Consider the following 17,161-nt stretch of genomic DNA (forward strand, 5'->3'; position numbering starts at 1 on the left):
GAAGGGAAGGGAAGGGAAGGGAAGGGAAGGGAAGGGGAGGGAAGGAAGGGAAGGAAGGAGGGGAAGGAAGGAGGGGAAGGAAGGAGGGAAGGGAAGAAGGGAGGAAGAAAGGGAGGGAGGGAGAGAGGGAGGAAGGGAAGGGAAGGGAAGGGAAGGGAAGGGAAGGGAAGGGAAGGGAAGGGAAGGGAAGGGAAGGGAAGGGAAGGGAAGGGAAGGAAGGACGTAAATAAGTAAGTTAGGGAACAGGAGAACTCCTCTGGTTCTTGCAATGGCTCCTCCAGGCCCTCTGGATCCCGGCATGTCCAAACAGCATGGTGTGCTGCTTACTTCAGTTTGGTTAAGTCCTATTTTCTGCAAAGGCAAGTAAAGGTGAATTCCAAGTACTCAGTGCATTAAAGAAAAAAGAGAGAAAAAATATTTTTAAAACGGTTAAAAAAGAAAAAAAAAAGAAAAAACCGTTTAAAAATAATTCCCAGGGATTTATCTTGGGAGGAGAATCCCATGTGCAGTGTGGCATCCCCTCTCTAGTGTCTCCTGTCCCAGCCAATGACAAAGACCTCCTCGGCCCAAGCTCTGTAGCAAGGATCGTCCTAAAAACCTTTCTTTAGGGGAAGCACAATTTATTTTATTAGTTTCCAGAAAAAGTTGTATTCCTTGACATGTGATCCAATCAACTTGGTCTTGGAGATCTCACAATTTTTTGGCACTGTCGTGGCATGCCGCTGCCCGGATGGTGGTCCCAGCCAACCCTCGGTTGCTGACCCTTCGGACCAGCACTTTGGACACCGGGATTTTTGTTCTGGGTACCTCGCTCCTGGCTGGTTGTTGGTGCACCACAGGATGGCTGGATGGAAGGTTTGCGAAGTGCTTGACGCTGATAGGAATCTTAGAGTCCTTCAGCAAACTGCCTGGTGTTCGCAGTGGACAGGTGATAGTGACCGGAGACACAGGCTTTAACCGGGACACGCAGGAAGTCTCCTCGTTGGCAGGAAGGACTGCTGGGCTTCCATCCGGATCCGCGTAGAGATCATAGAGCGCATCACCGCTGTAGCTATCTCTGGGGATGCCCGCCTTTTTCCCACCGCCGCCGCTGCTTGTGCTGTCTTCCTCTGGGCCTGGAGTGGTGGAGTCCCAGTAGCCCTCATCACTGTTGGGGATGCCTTCTTGCTGCTCCTTCTGAAGGTGCTTAGTCTCCTCCTTGGGATGGGACTCAATGGGAATCCGGTCGAGTCTCCTGCGCTTGACCAAGGATACGTCCTTGGCCACTTCTGCACACCTGGTGTCTTTGGAGGTCTCGGGTAACACCTTGGAGTCCAGTGCTGCAGCCGCCTTAGCCAGGCCCTCTTGAGGCCCTTGTCCTTGGTCCTCAGTCTGGGAGAGCATGTCCCAGAATTCCTGGAGGTAAGTGTCATCTACCTCATCAGAGCTCGCCATCTCCTCCCCTCCGCCTTGGTAGGCCACCACGCTGGGGTTCTTTTTAGAGACAACTGGCTTGCCTGGCCCGGGGCCATGCTTGTCACAGCTGGGACCTGCCTCGTCCTCTTGGTCTGCAATAATATCTCCACAGCCTGTAAGAGAGTCAAAGCTTTTCAGTGAAGTCACGTCAGAAAACATCAAACAAATACGATCAGCTGATGGGTCTGAGGGTGGATCAACAGAGGAAGGGTCAGGGACGGCAGACACTCGGCCGCTGCCACAGTCGGAGTCAAGGGGGACAGTCTTTATCAGAACGTCACCTGTCCTGGAAGCATCCTCGGCCGTCTGGACCTCCCCAGCGCCCAGGTCGGGGGGTGCTCGGGGATCCTCGGCGCGCAGATGCCCCGCGGCGTCCTCTCCCTGGGTACCGGTGGCGCTAGGAACCCCGGGGCTCTCGGCCTCTCGGCAGTGAGGCACTTCGGCGCCATCGGCAGCGGCCGGCCCCGGCTCTCCCACTCCAGGCTCACCTGCTGGGTCTGGCGGCGCGTCCCCGCTGGGGTTCTCCGGCGCGCACACGAGTCGGGGCGCTTCCTCCGCGACGCACTCCAGGCTGGCAGTGAGCGACCCCGGCAGGGCGAGGCCGCCCGGGCTCCCGGCGCGTGCCGCGAGCTCCCCCTCCTTGCCGCGCTTGTCCTTCCTGTGCCAGCGCACGCTGCTGAAGAGCCCTCGCAGCCCCCTCTTTTGTTTGCCGCCAGCCTTGCCTGCGTCCGCCGTGTCCCCTTTGCAGTTCTCGGATCTGCCGTTCTTTTTCAAAAGGGAGAAGAAGCTGTGTGACTTGGCTACAGAGCTGCTGGCCAGCGAGCCCGCGCCGGGCCCGGCAGCTCTCGGGGGGCCGGGGTTCGGCCGACCACCGCCGCGGCCGCCGCCGCCGCCGCCCGGGCCGCGCGGCTCCTCCTTCCTGCCGCTCTCCAGCACCACCACCTCGGCCAGCCCGTCGTGCGTCCTGCTCCTCACCATGTTCGGCGCACCCGAGCCCTTCCCATCCCCTTTGTTTTTGACCCCAAATATGCTGGGCAGGGTGCCACCCGATTTCCTCTTCTTGAATAATTTGAAAGCGGCTCTGTTGATCTTTCCCGACGGCGGCTCGGCGGCCGGAGTCCCGGCGGCACAATCGCAGGGCGAGTCCATGTCCGCCGCGAGGGTCCCGGCCCCGGCCTCCTCCTTCCTCCTGCAGACCCCGGCGGACGCGCCGCCGCCGCCGCAGCCGCCGCCGCGCCCGCTCGTCGCCATGGAAACCGAGGGGGCTCAGCAGCTTTCGTCAGCCCGGGGCTCGTGCCAAGCCACTGTCATCCGAATTCTAAATCAACCTGAGCCACTCGCTGTTGCTGTTGCTGTTGCTGTTGCTGTTGCTGCCGCTGCCGCTGCCGCTGCCGCTGCTGCTGCTCCTGCAACACGCAGAAAAAATGCATCTCCCCGCTCGCCCAGGGCTTACACAACACCTAAGCCACTAAAGGATCCATCCCACCTGGCTTTGCGCTGTAGAGTGTTATTTTTTGGTTTTGGTTTTTGTGGCGAGAGCAGGTAACAGAGCTCCCAGTGGACTGCAATAATTAAAGTCGTAATGATGGAATTCAAATACCATCCTTTCCACCTCCAGATTGGCTCTTTCACAAAATGCCCTTAAAATATTGAATAGATTAAAAAAAAAAAGATATAACCAACACAAAATGTTCAGTCTTCTGATCACCTACCTTTCATGAATCTCCATGCCTTTCCCAGGCCCTTCACGTGTGTCCCTAGCTTTTGGGAACCGAGCCCAGCAGACTGGAGTGTGTCTTTATTTTTGTCTTGTCTGATGCTGAGCACAGTCTCCAGGTTGATGTTGAATCCTTATTGTTGCCTGTTCGTTGGGATTCTTGCTACAAAAACACCAGCCATCAAATACCCATTAGCAACTCTCTGCAAGGAAAGTGAAACAGTTCTGTGGGTGGAACTTGACTGGTCCTTTGGGACAACCGTGGCTTTTGTCCCAGACTCCAGCTACTGGGGCTGAGGTAACAGAAGCCACTGCCCAGTTTGCATTTGGTCACAGTGGAGTGAGCTGAAGATAGAATCTCAGGTCCACTCCAGAGGTGGTCCTTGGAATGCAGTCTACTTTCTCCTTTTCCATCAGGCAGGTCATGGGCGTTACTCTTGACCTTGCCGGCCGCTGCCTTCACTCCCCCAGGCCTGTTCCGTGGCCCTCTTCCCTGTGGAGCAGGGGAAAGCCTGGCAGGGACTACTGCCCAGGAGTCTCGGCACAATTTGACTGGGAAAAGGAAAACCTTATCCCAGGGAAGCTCAATCTGGGGGGGGGGGGGTCTCTTCTGTGCTCTGATTTAGAAGGTGACTGCTAAATTGTAAACTTGACACTTGATTTCATAATCCTGACTGTGGGTTTATTAGAAAAAAAAGTGGAAAGTATGAACATATATATAATTTTTATATGTTGAATATTATTTTAAAATATGTAATTATATTATTATATATCACTTACTGCTACTTATTAAATATTTTTAATAATATGGATATTACATATAAACAGATACCAGTCTTTTTCTGAATTATCTTGAGCTTCATTTTGTGTGCTTACTTGCATTATACCCAGAAACCCTAACCAAAGTACACTGAGGTTGGAGTTATATTAATAACTGTGGGCCATTGCATGGAACACGGTTGGTTTCAATTTCAGTCTTGAGGCCTGACCAGTGGTGACTCAGTGGATAAAGCATCAACTTAGAACACTGAGGTTGTCAGTTCAAAACACGGGGCTTATCTGGTCAAGGTACACATGGCAGTTGATGCTTCTTGCTCCTCCCCTCTTTCTCACTCTCTCTTTCTTCTCTTTCCAAAAATTAATAAATAAAATCTTTTTAAAAAATGAATTTCAGACTTGGGTTTATTACCTATATACTTTCTCTTTCCTGCTGATTTTAATCAAGAACACTGTTTTGTAAAATAAGAAATCAATAAGTTTAGATTCTGGAGAGGTTTTCATTCCTAGCATTGAAATCCCATCAAGCTCTCTCCCACTCTTAGCCTGCACCTCCTGGACACCGCATAAGGCTGAGACCAGAGAAAGGCTATTCCTACTTCCAGTTGACTGCTTGCCATAAATCAGGGGCCTCACTGCCTGGAGGAGAGAACAGGTGTGAAGAACTATATAAAGAGAACTCATCTTTTATCTCTCCACAACCTTTGGAGGATAGTTAAAAATCTTTCTCAATTCTTTTATGCACATAATACAATTGCCTTGACTATGTGAGTTACTTTGTAACTGTGTCAATTTGGAAGAATTTATGACTGGGATCGGTGCAAATGCACGAGTCTGTAAATATCTCCCCTTCCCTAGCCCAGAGTAAAGAGTTGGGACAAGGTGAACCTGCATATCCACTGAGAGCTTTGACCTAGTAAGACAGGCCTCTTATATGAGAAGCTTTGAGCCTCGTGGGAGAAATTTAGCAAGGTCTTTAGGGTAGATATCATTCCTCCAGGACATAGACCTCCATCCAAAGAGAACGGACAAAGCAGTCTTCGGTTTGAGGAACGTGCCCCTGTGGCCCTGCGGTAGAAGAATGTGAGGATCTCCTGGAACCTCAAGACTCAAGGGCTAGGCGCTGGGTGAGCTTTAGAAGCCAGGGGGTGAGTGAGGTCCCTCCCATGTCCTTTAACCCAAGGTCTTTTCTATAGAGACTATCAGAGAAAAGCGGGTGAGGCCAGTTTTACAAGGACCTTACCAAAAGAACCAGACAGGTGAGGAAAGCACTCCCAGTTCCACTCTGGAGCATGGGCTGAGTCCCAGTCGAACTATGGAGGGGCAGATTGATGTCAAAGGCAATTGTTAGGAACTAGTGCAAAGGTTTGCCTGCCCTTTAAGTTGCTCTGCACCATCCAGCACAGAGAAGCAGACAGAATTTGCACAAAATAGTGATTCCTTCCCGCACCTCCTGCCCCGCCCCGAAAGACATATCATGACAGTGAAGAAAGTTTTACCAGAAGCACGTCTGTTTTGGGTGATGGTTTCATCTTTCATTCTTTTCCCCTCTCCTGTTACTGCCCCCACCCTGCCCCAATTTAGACAGCGAACAGAAAATTCGAGTAGAAAGGGCTAGGTGCTGAGGGAAATTGTTTCGGGAAAAAGCTGTTCTCAAACAACAGGATGTTTCACAAACAGAAGCAAGTGGGTTCTGCAAGAGACACGTACGTGTGTGCTTGTCTTTTGTGGCACAAGAGAGGGTTTGTTGTTCAGTTAGGGCTTCTCTGTCTCCGTAGCGAGTGTCTCCGGAGGAGGATAATCAATGCAAGAAAGAAAGAAAAAAGAGAAACAGAGGAGAGCTTACTATCATCATCAATTCCTTTTTCAGGCTGTCTTGTAACCAGTGTGGCCTCTGCCTTTGTCCTGAGCTTACCAGGTGGATTCTTTTTTGTGTGAGGGAAACCACCTAGAACACTGTGTGGAAGAGGCAGGGTGAGGTGCTGTCCTTGAAGCGGTGGCGTGGCTGCTGTGTGGGACTCCCCGTGTCTCAGCTTCATGGGGAAGGAGGCTGCTGCCTTCTCCTTAAATTTGCCTGAGGTCTTGAAAGGGATAATGCTTAATCAATGGAGTTTGGAAAGGATGCTTGGATTGGGATCAACACCTCCTGTCTTCAGACTGCAGACAACTCTAGACCCCAGCCCAACTGGAAATGCCAGCTCCCTGTTCTCATCCCTGTCCATCCCCCTCACCATCAGGATCATCATCCAAGGCAATCTTTAGAAGCTCTGTGATGCCAGTGAGGACCCTCAAGTGTCCTTCAACCCAGGGTCCCTGTTATGAGGACTATCAGGAGAACCCCAGCTTTGCTAACCTTGACCCTCACCTACCAGTCCACGCTGTCCACATATCCGAGGCATGTCCTTGTCCTCTGAGGGATGTCCTGGTCCTCAGACAAGCTGAGACCACTAGGTGATGTGCACAGTTGCCAGGAGAGAGACATATAAATGTCCCTTGCAGGGAGCTGGTCCCAGGGGGCAGTGCTGTGGCCCTTCCTCGTACCCTCCTGGAGAAGGTTCTGGCCCAGAGTGGGCAGGGTGAGGACAAGAGTGGTCTAAGCACAGTAAGCCCTGAGCTAGACTGAAGTTTTTATATTCTTTTGCAGATTTTGATTCCTGAGTTTTCCTGAACATCAGCTTCACTGTGGCTTAATAGCTGCTCTGGGTATGTGTTTATTCAGAGGAGAAATTAATTTCTAATTAGTAACATACAAGAGAAAAAAGCCCAGCACAATTTGTAATTTCACATGCAACCCCAGTGTACAGCAGCTGCTGCAGGAAGAGCGCTCATCACCAGGAGCCGTGGCCCGTGTTGGCTCTGAAGTAACTGGGAAGCTACGGGCATGGGGTGTTCTGGTTCAGCAGGTGTCACCACTCATAAGATGCTACCTTGGCCTGGGCCTCATGAGTATGAACCAGGGTCCCAAGGCAAGGGGGTGCACAACAAACAACCAAATAAAAGCAAAATGAGCATTTCTATGTAATACTGGTGGATCCCAGGGGGCGCGGGTCACCCAGCAGCTGGCAGGGCTGGCACCATGCAGCCCATCCCTCTCTGTCAGTGTACGGTTACTGCTGGCAATGCTTAGTTTCTAGATACATCATTACAGATTCTACCACTGTCTTCACACGGTGCTTTCCCTCACTTGTCTACCTGTGTCTCTTCCCTTCTTATTAAAACAACAGTCACGCGGGATTGAGAACCCCCTCTATTCCAGCATCACCTTATCTTAATTGACATGTTAGCCACATCTGCAAAGTCCCTATGTTCAAATAATGTCATATTCACAGGTACCAGGGGTTAGGAGTTGCATATATCTTTTGGGGGACACAATTTAACCCATGACAGGCATCATTGCCAGCAATGGAGATGGCACTTCACCTTCATTCCTTCAATGCAGTCACCAGAGCCTTGGCACAGACTAATGTCAAGGTCATGGATGGCACTTCTGGGGTCCCCAGCAATGAGAGGACAGAACACTGCCATCCAGAATAAACAAGAAAAATAATGGCGGTGGCCAAGAGGACTAGATCTTGGCATGCATATCTCTTAGGATTGTTCAGGAGGAATGTAAAAGAGGTGTAAGAATTCCAAAATAGTGGATAGAACAGAACAAAAAAACCATTGTGGCTATTACTGCTCTTTTCCCTGCATGTAAGTTAGAGTTGTCTGAAAACCATGCTGCTTCATAACCACGAGTCTACTTCTTCTCCCCATAGTTTCCTTTTCTCCTGGTCTGCTGTTTGGCTAGAGCGCCCCTTAGAATATATTCTAATTCAGATTGCAGAGTGGGTTGGGTTCTCTTAAATCTGCCAGTACCAGGGTGGGCACAGGGAAGCCAAGAACAGAGCAGAATGAGATCAGATAGCAGAGGGCATGTGGACAGGATACCAGGGCTTTGGGCATGGATGAAGGCACTGTAGGGAGCAGCCAGACTCAGCAAGTGGGTATCAGCTAATCCTAGCAGGGGTGAAAACTAGAAATGAGTCCAAGATGAGGGCCCACAGGTGTTAATGAGTAAGGAAAGCACAGGAATCCGAGAGTGTGAGCCTGGATGGGCTGTGAGGCATGACCCAAAGCCCAAGTACCTGTTCTCTTCATGTACTTTCGCTTGTCTGCCAGAAACTCTACTCTGTATCTGCTTCTTGATGTGAAGCAGCAAGTCTAAATAGCCCTCTCAGCAGGCAGTATGCACAAACCATCCTCTGTAGCTCAGGCAGACCCTCTGCTCAGGCTCCTTATTGCCACCTGGTTTCCAGCCACATGAGCAGGCTGCTGTCTCTCATATCCTGTCCCCAAACCATGAGACCTTCCAGATCGCGGGCTTTCTTCCTCAGTTACTTTAACTTCAATCTCAGAGGCACAAGAAAGTCCCCTTGCTCTTCCATACCATGCTGGTTCCACCCCTGCCCCATGCTGTAACATCCCCCCTCCTGCCCCTGCCATGATGGCACAGGGGACACACACAGGGCTCCAGACAGACAACAGCATGGTCCTTTCCTCTCTCAGCTACCCAAGACCCTGGAGGGGGGAGGGTCTCATCCCCACCCCTTTGGAGTTAACCTGTGTGGAAGACCAGGGAGTAGAGCTGCTTCTTAAAGACCCCCTATACTCTTTCCTCCTCTCTATCATCTTGCCTTTTATCCACTAGAGTCCTGGAGTCTCAAGTAGTCTGGGCCAGGAGACAGAAACACATACGTGGTCTTTTGTAGTCTGTTAGATTTATCGCTTTGTATGGCTGTTGAAGTTTAAATGGCCCTTTCTTAAGCAAAAATAAAAAACAAAGACAAACAAAAACAAAAAATCCCTCCTAGGTTAGAGCAGACAGCTAGTAGACTCTGCTACAGATAGACCCATGCTACGGCTGTGCTGAGGAAAAAGGGTATTTCATGCCCACCCCCTGCTGTGGGTTCCTTTTTTTTTTTCCTGAGTGTTTCCTCCTCCCACAAGTCGGCACATTAGCTCACAAGACCTCTGTGTTCCCATCGCTATTACCCACTCCAGTTCTCTTCATATCCTTTAGGCCTATCCTTTGGAGAGTACATTTTTAAAAAAAATGAATACATCTACTGAATGCTTGAAATAGACTAAATTAAGAACCTGACTCTGGTTATTGTCCCCTCCAGAATATCTCAGGAAGGGCCTCCTTGTTGCCTTAGCTAGGGCCGCTAGCATTTATTGGATGTTTATTGTATGCCAGGTGCTGTCACGAATAAACTATGATACTGACCTTCGATGGCAGGAGACTTGTCAACGTGAGACTTGGTTCAGCATGAAACTCTCCAGCAGAAGGCTGACACCTTTGTTCAATTCAGCCCGGGTGCTAGGCCACTGTGATCGGGCCTTGGCAGCTCGGGTGTGAGTTTTTCTCCTTTGGAAAAAAAAATGTTTTCCTCTGTGATGGGTTAATCTCCAAATAGCCAGGTTTACATCTGTCCTAAGCACCAATGGGCTTTCTTAGTGTGCTTTAAGTTTGGTTTCTAATCCAGCTTCACACAGCTTTCTTTGTGCTTCCTTCACCATCTTCCACCACAAGGTGCCTTTTTCAAAAGACAGAAATCTCAGCAGATATAGCCATTCCGGGATGTTTCCTGGACACACACCAGTGAACTCATTAGCCGTAGCTAACCATGAAGCTTTTTCTTCCCCCTTTCTTTCTTCTACTTTGCAGCAAAAAGTAGGTTCAGGCAGCAGTGGCCAAAATTTCCCTTGAGGAGAACTGTGCTTGCTAAACATCCCTGCTTCTTAGGAGTGTCTGCTTTTGTTTAACGGAAGACTGAGCCCAAGCAGGAGATTTCTAGGTCAGCTACACTTTGCTCTAATAAAAGAAAAGTCTAGCCAAAAGAACAGCAAAACTATGGCCCAGGCTTAGTGGATTGTCTTGTCTGATTACCCAATTATTATATCTCAGATTAGAAAAGGATTATCCCTGAGGTTGGACAGATGGAGAACACTATTAAAATACTCCATGTGGGGTTTCAGAGTAAGTCCCTGTTTCTTGGGGTCAGTTTTTCCTCATTTAGAACCTCCAGATCACTGTCTCCGATGCCCATGTGAGAGAAACTGAAGAGGGCAGGAAGCAGGCTGGCTGGGGCACAGCCAACCCACCAGAACATTTGCCCTCCTACTTCTCTTTCCCTGGACGGTGCCCTGCCCTCCAATGGCCCGGCAAGAAAGGTTCAGCTGAACTGCAAGTGATTTGAGGGTTGTTATCTCTCAGGACTCTTGGGAACAGGTCTAGGACATTTTATTAGATTGTAACAGACAGGACAGTTTCAACTTCAGCCCCACTGTCCTCTGTGAACTGGGCCACGTTAACAATGAACCTCTATCATTCAGGGACCACCTCGGACTGTTTCTTTGTCTCAGAAGCCAGAGGGGGTGCAGTAAGATCTGTTGTGTGTCTTTGTGTTTTTTTACCCCTGCATTTGGGGAGGTCGGGACCATGTTTGTACCACGACGCTAGGCAAGGAAGCTTAGTGGCTCTGACTTTGTGTTCCAGCCTCAAATTCATAGGCAGAAAGGTGCTGTAAGCGATCCACTCAATAACGTGTAAGCCATTTCGCATCTTTGCTTCTAGTCCTTTATCTCGCTGAAGTGGTACTGCTGACCTCATAAAGATGCATTCAGGAATATCAATGGTTCATAAGTGGACATTATGACCGATAAAATATATTGAGTAATCTCAAAATTGTAACAATTTAGTCGGATGAGTACTTCTTTCTTTTTTTTTTTTTTTTTTTTTACTTCTTTCTTATATGTCTAGCTCAAGTCAATTTAAGAAGAGGGTATTGAGCATGCCAAGCACGCACTTCATCACAGACACATGCTCGGCACAATGGAGCACAAAATCCAAGGTTGGCAGGTCATCAATCCCACACTCTGCAAGCAGCCTACCCATTCATGTTGGAATTCACTCAAGAAAGGGGACCTCATTATATCTAGAGGCAGCTTACTTTATGTCTGAAAAATTCCATTAGAGATATTTTAAAAATTATTTTGTATCTTTATAGCTTCTATCTTTTAGTTCTAGTTATACCCCTATATCGAGTGGTTCTTATGGGTCCACTATTGTTCCATGTGAATCTCATGCATTAAATTATTTAATCTGCACAGTAATCACATGGGGTGGGTCTCCCTTGTTCTACGGAACAGAAAGCTGGAACCAAGAAGTTGAATGATTTGCTCAAGATCAAATATCTAGTAGGTGGCAGAGTGGTCTGGCTCCACAACTTACCTCCTCAATCACTGTTTTGATCACCTGTTTCTGAATAACATACCACTCCAAAACTTAGTGGCTTCAAACAATGACCATGTTATTTGCTGAGAATGCTGTGGGCCAGGTATTTCAGCAGGGTTCCACTGGGCATATCTTCTGCTCCACTTGGCATCGCCCTAGGTCTCTCATGAATACCACTGTGATGGTGGCTAGAACTGGGATGTCCAGGCTGACTTTATTCACATATCTGGAAGAAACCATGGCAAAGACAGCTAAGAGGTTACATGGGGTTTTTGTCAAAGGACTAAGTTGTGCTTCTTTCATGACAATAGGACTCTCAAAACAAGAATTTCAATCAGCAAAGGTAAAAGCTGACTGAATAACTGTTAAGGCCCAGCTTCTGAAGTCATACAAAAAAAAATGCACCAAATTCTATTGATTAAAATAAGTCCTAGTGAGGGTCTAGATTCAAGGGTAGAGAACACCTGAACTCTATCTCTTTATTGAAGGATGACAAGGTCATAACACAAAAGAATGTGCAAGATGAAGAGATAATTGTGGCCTTCTGGAGAAACATTGGCTAACAAAACCACAACACTGCAATGCCTCTCAAAAATATGTGTAGACACACTTCCAAATGACACCTATCCAGATGTTTGAAACTACTTCTTAAGTATCTCTGGGTCTTCTCTCTTTCAGGTTAGCCTTCTTGTTCTTTCAACTGTTCCTTGTGAATACTGGAATCATCCTGCCCCCTCCGAGGGGCTCCAGGACTGAATGTCATATTCCAGGATGTGCCTGGGCTGTACAGAGCAGAAGGATCGCAATCTCTTGTCTTGTAGATCTAGATATCAAATCCAACAGGAATTTTTAGCTGTCACAAAGCATCCCATAGAAACTCTGTCACTTGAAATTCAATGTCTCCCACTCTGTACTTATACAATTGCTTTGAGAGCCAAAATTAAATTCCTTTTTATGAAATTTGGCCTGGCACTCTGATTCATTGAGTCTCTCTGGATCCTGATTCTGTCTTCCACAATATTCACAACCCTTCCTAGCTTTCAGTTAAACCTTTGTTTGATCATGATTTTACCTTCTTTCCTTCTACACCATCTTATGAGTGACTAATCAGACTATTGGCCTGTTCAGAGACAAGAACAGAGCTCTGAGGAACACCACTACAAAACAACTCTCCACATTAAAATCTAGCCATTGATCTGCAACTTCGCAAACTTATCCGGCAGAGTAGTCCAGGTAGCCATGGATTTGCCAGCTGGCCTTGGCATCCAAACCCTTTTTGCACCCCATCTCAGGAGTATCATAAGAGCTATTGCCAACACTTTGCTCAAGCTCCAGAAAATCCCTGTTTTTTGCATTTCCCTGATGTGCCACAATCATGATCCTGTCAACAAAAGAAATTAGGTCGGTCTGCATTTCCTTATGGAGTGCCTGTTGACTCCTGATGGTAGCAACTTCCCTTCTTAAATAATTCTGTCCACCGCTCCCCCTCACTCTGCTCCCCATGCTGAAATCAGCGCCACCTCATCCAGCTTTTGTTCGTTTTGTTCACGCAGCTGCAGCTTTCCAGCCCTTCTCCTGCTCCCTCCCAGAGTTCTCCAGAGACAATCTGGGTTCACTGAATTAATCACAGTGCCTAACAGAACCTGATCTTCTTAGGGATCTGGGTCAGAAGACCACAGTTTGAGTGGCATTTGCTGCCCACTCTTTTCAAGAAATGCGGGCCCAACAGATATATGAAAAGATGCTCATCTTCTTTAGCTATTAGAGAAATGCAAATCAAAACGGCAATGAGATACCACCTCACACCTGTTCGACTAGCTGTTATTAGCAAGTCAGGTAATAGCAAATGTTGGAGAGGCTGTGGAGAAAAAGGAACCCTCATCCACTGTTGGTGGGAATGTAAAGTAGTACAACCATTATGGAAGAAAGTATGGTGGTTCCTCAAAAAACTGAAAATAGAACTACCTTATGACCCAGCAATCCCTCTACTGGGTATATATCCCCAAAACTCAGAAACATTGATACGTAAAGACACATGCAGCCCCATGTTTATTGCAGCATTGTTCACAGTGGCCAGGACATGGAAACAACCAAAAAGCCCATCAATAGATGACTGGATAAAGAAGATGTGGCACATATACACTATGGAATACTACTCAGCCATAAGAAATGATGACATCGGAACATTTACAGCAAAATGGTGGGATCTTGATAACATGATACGAAGCGAAATAAGTAAATCAGAAAAAAACAGGAACTGTATTATTCCATACGTAGGTGGGACATAATAGTGAAACTAAGAGACATTGATAAGAGTGTGGTGGTTACGGGGGGGAGGGGGGAATGGGAGAGGGATAGGGGGTGGGAGGGGCACAAAGAAAACAAGATAGAAGGTGACAGAGGACAATCTGACTTTGGGTGGTGGGTATGCAACATAATTGAACGACAAGATAACCTGGACTTGTTATCTTTGAATATATGTATCCTGATTTATTGATGTCACCCCATTAAAAAAATAAAATTATTAAGAATCAAAAAAAAAAAAAAAGAAATGCGGGCCCTGGCCGGTTGGCTCAGCGGTAGAGCGTCGGCCTGGCGTGCGGGGGGACCCGGTCCGATTCCTGGCCAGGGCATACAGGAGAAGCGCCCATCTGCTTCTCCACCCCTCCCCCTCTCCTTCCTCTCTGTCTCTCTCTTCCCCTCCCACAGCCAAGGCTCCATTGAAGCAAAGATGGCCCGGGCACTGGTGATGGCTCCTTGGCCTATGCCGCAGGCGCTAGAGTGGCTCTGGTCGCGGCAGAGCGACGCCCCGGAGGGGCAGAGCATCTCGCCCCCTGGTTGGGCAGAGCCTCGCCCCTGGTGGGCGTGCCGGGTGGATCCCGGTCGGGCGCATGCGGGAGTCTGTCTGACTGTCTCTCCCCATTTCCAGCTTCAGAAAAATACAAAAAAAAAAAAGAAAGAAAGAAAGAAAGAAAGAAAGAAAGAAAGAAAGAAAGAAAGAAAGAAAGAAATGCGGACTTCTGCCCTCGTTCAATATTTATTGCTCAGTAAGCAAAGAAGGCACAGGTTCTACCTTTAAGCTGCTTATGTTCTAGTTCAAGGGGGTGGTGTGTGTGCTAATAATGATAATATAAAACAGAACATGGTCACTGTCTTTACAAAGACGAAAATGAGATGTTACAGGGTTTGTGAGACAAATTATTTCTACCTGGGCAGACAAAATTTTTGGAGGCAGTGGTATATGGAGTGAATCATAAATAAAGAACCATGAAGTAGTGGAGAGGACACAGCAATGGCGTTCACGGGCTGCCTATTGGCCTGTAATTTCACACCATTCTTGAGACAACTAGGCAATATGCAACAGATTCTTTTAAAATGCTTCTTCCATTTGACCTAGTACTTTCAAGTCCAAAAAAATCATCCAAACACAAAATTGCTCAAAGTCTTATTTAAATGGCATCGCTGTCTAATGGAATAGTTGGCCACCGTCAAAAGACTGTTGTGCATGCAAACCTGATATCAGCGTGGGGACTTTCGGAGGCCCTTCCCTTGGTCTCTCAGGTATCTTATTAGCATGCCCTGATTCTCCAGTCTGCCATTTATGAAAGTGCAGCTCTGTCCCTTTAATTGTGTAGAAGACCAAGAGCTTCCTTCCTTCCAAATGCATTTTTGGTCTCTGCCCTATCCAGGGCTGCCTACCCCAGTGTCTGCCGGGCATGTCATGATTTGGGTGGTTGGCTGTCACTGTGAGATTCTGCAAAGGGGCTTCAGCCCTGAAGCTCTGCTCACTCTCCTCTCAAAATCTGTCTCCCTCTCAAAATCTGTCTCCCTCAAGTCCTAGGAGCAACTGATAGAGTATTCCCATGCTTCTCCCTGGAGCTCTTTCCTCAAAAAAGTCAAGTTTTTCCCTAAAAGGAATTCTTGCATCAGTGGCTAATAATATACATTTTCCCCTCGGATTATTGGATGAGGAATTTTTCATGATATAGAGAAATGCTTATGATAACATGAGTTAAGCAGAAAAAAAGCAAGATACAACCTTAAAATTATATTCAGTATAGCCTCAACTATATAAAACAATGAACAAATTTAACCAAGCAGCAGCACTGGCCATCTCTGGTGACAGGACTCGGCTGACTCTTGTTCTTCTATGTGTGCTTTGCTAGGTTTTGCAAAGAGATAATCAAAATGTTAGGAGTCCAGGTACCTGGAAGATATTACCATTTGGAAAAATAAAAGCCAGGAAGTCAGGAAAAGACAGTGTGGGACAGGCAAATGCAAGTTTCTGTCCCTCCTCAGGTGCAGAACGCTAGCTCCTGACTGACACTCCTGTCCTCCCTGCCTTGGGCTGACTACCACCAGCCTCTGCGTGAAAGCCTGATAGGCAGTTGTTTTTAAAAGCAGATCTAGTTTCCTGACTTTTCTTCGTCCTATTGCCAGGCTACCTCCACAACTGACACCTCAACAGGATTTCTGGGAGGACACGGGAGCTGCCTGGCTGTTGAACAGGGACCTGCCACTGCTAAGATGTGACATGCACCTGCCAGTTTCCGAACACGGGGCACAGCCTGCTACTGACCTCCCCATGTGTGGTTTAGGATGTAGATGGGTTCCCCTTTTCTCACCCCAGCCAAGTGCTGATCTTATTATCTCTGCTAAAATTTAGCTTCTACCTAATCCAAAACCATGTTCCCGATGCGAGTGAGCCCCTGTACACCTGACAGGCCTGGTTCTGGAGGGAACAGGAGAATTCACAAGGACAGGGGCAGGCAGCTGATGTTTCAGTCTGAAGCAAGTTTCCTGGATTTTCATAGAAATCCCTTGCAGCCACACAAATCCTACTGTGATGGATGGTGAGTCAGAAGCACAGTAGCTATGCACAGCTTGTCTTAGGACAGACGCAGAGCTTGTGGGTAGCACTCAATTAGCTTCTCTCTCCTCTTCTTGCCACCAACAGGAAGCAGGAGAAGCAAATGTCTTCCCGCTGACAGTGTGCATAAAACTTTTGCAGGTGGTGTGCACAGATAGTGTCTTTCATGTATTTACATCATTATGAAGGGTCTGTTCTCTGTGTCAGAGGAGAAGAATTTCTTCTTGTGAAAATGATACTGCTCTGTCCCTGACCTTAATAGAATTGCCCTTATTCAGCTGTGAAACATTGTATTTACAGAGTCTGACCCCTCCAAGCCTCTCATTTAAGTGTAAAACTCCTGTTCCATTTCTCCCCTCAGGCAGGAACAAGGCCTGAGGAAGCCAGCCAAGAATTCCCTGTCCTTACAGAGACTGAGGAAGTACCCAAATGAGACCCGGAGCCCCCAGGAAGGAAGAAGGAGGAAGGCGGGACAGGAGGAGCTGAGGGTTAGGAGAGGAACAAGTGCAAAAGAAGGAAGAGCAGGGAGCAAGAGAGAGAACCCTCTTGTAGATCCCAAACCAAGGCAGGACCCAGTTGTGCTGAGGCCTCCACCTCCTTTCTGATTCTTCCCTCTTGAACACACTCCTGTTCAGAATCAGGAAACGACAGCTGTGTGGTTTGAGGAATACTTTAGCAATCTTGAAGCAACCTCAAACGTGTTAATCTGATTAAAAAAGCAGTATTCTTGGTGCACAAATACAGCATCAAGACAATTCTCCTAGTCCGCCTTTCTAAGAAGATTATCACTCTAAAGGCCTTCCTTCAGAGGCAGATTAAGGTCGGTTGAGGCCCTGGGCACAGAAGAAAATATTGGCCTCCTTAAAAGAAAGAGAGAGGCCCTGGCCGGTTGGCTCAGTGGTAGAGCGTCTGCCTGGCGTGCAGGAGTCTCAGGTTTGATTCCCAGCCAGGGCACACAGGAGAAGCGCCCATCTGCTTCTCCACCCCTCCCTCTCTCCTTCCTCTCTGTCTCTCTCTTTCCTTCCTGCAGCCGAGGCTCCACTGGAGCAAAGTTGGCCCAGAC

General features: G+C 48.0%; 1 protein-coding gene across 1 annotated transcript; it reads right to left on the reverse strand.

The window, feature by feature from the left end:
• Positions 1–215: 215 nt before the first annotated feature.
• Positions 216–9,818, reverse strand: AMER2 (APC membrane recruitment protein 2). The gene is made up of 4 exons (XM_066258306.1): positions 5,660–9,818; positions 3,168–3,335; positions 1,944–2,861; positions 216–1,568 (listed from the first exon to the last, which is right to left on the reverse strand). Exons 3-4 carry the CDS (start codon positions 2,704–2,706, stop codon positions 691–693), a joined length of 1,641 nt encoding a protein of 546 aa, XP_066114403.1. The 5' UTR covers positions 2,707–2,861; positions 3,168–3,335; positions 5,660–9,818; the 3' UTR covers positions 216–690.
• Between the last annotated feature and the right edge of the window lie 7,343 nt (positions 9,819–17,161).

This window comes from Saccopteryx bilineata, chromosome 2, assembly GCF_036850765.1.
Source record: "Saccopteryx bilineata isolate mSacBil1 chromosome 2, mSacBil1_pri_phased_curated, whole genome shotgun sequence".
NCBI classification, from domain to species: domain Eukaryota; kingdom Metazoa; phylum Chordata; class Mammalia; order Chiroptera; family Emballonuridae; genus Saccopteryx; species Saccopteryx bilineata.

What these genes read in the sequence shown, in the direction of transcription:
- AMER2 (XM_066258306.1), bottom strand. Translation starts at nt 2,706, where the DNA reads ATGGCGACGAGCGGGCGCGGCGGCGGCTGCGGCGGCGGCGGCGCGTCC. An exon ending in CGCGCCGCCAGACCCAGCAG is followed by an intron (nt 1,569 to 1,943) that starts GTGAGCCTGGAG and finishes ACTCTCTTACAG; the next exon opens with GCTGTGGAGATATTATTGCA.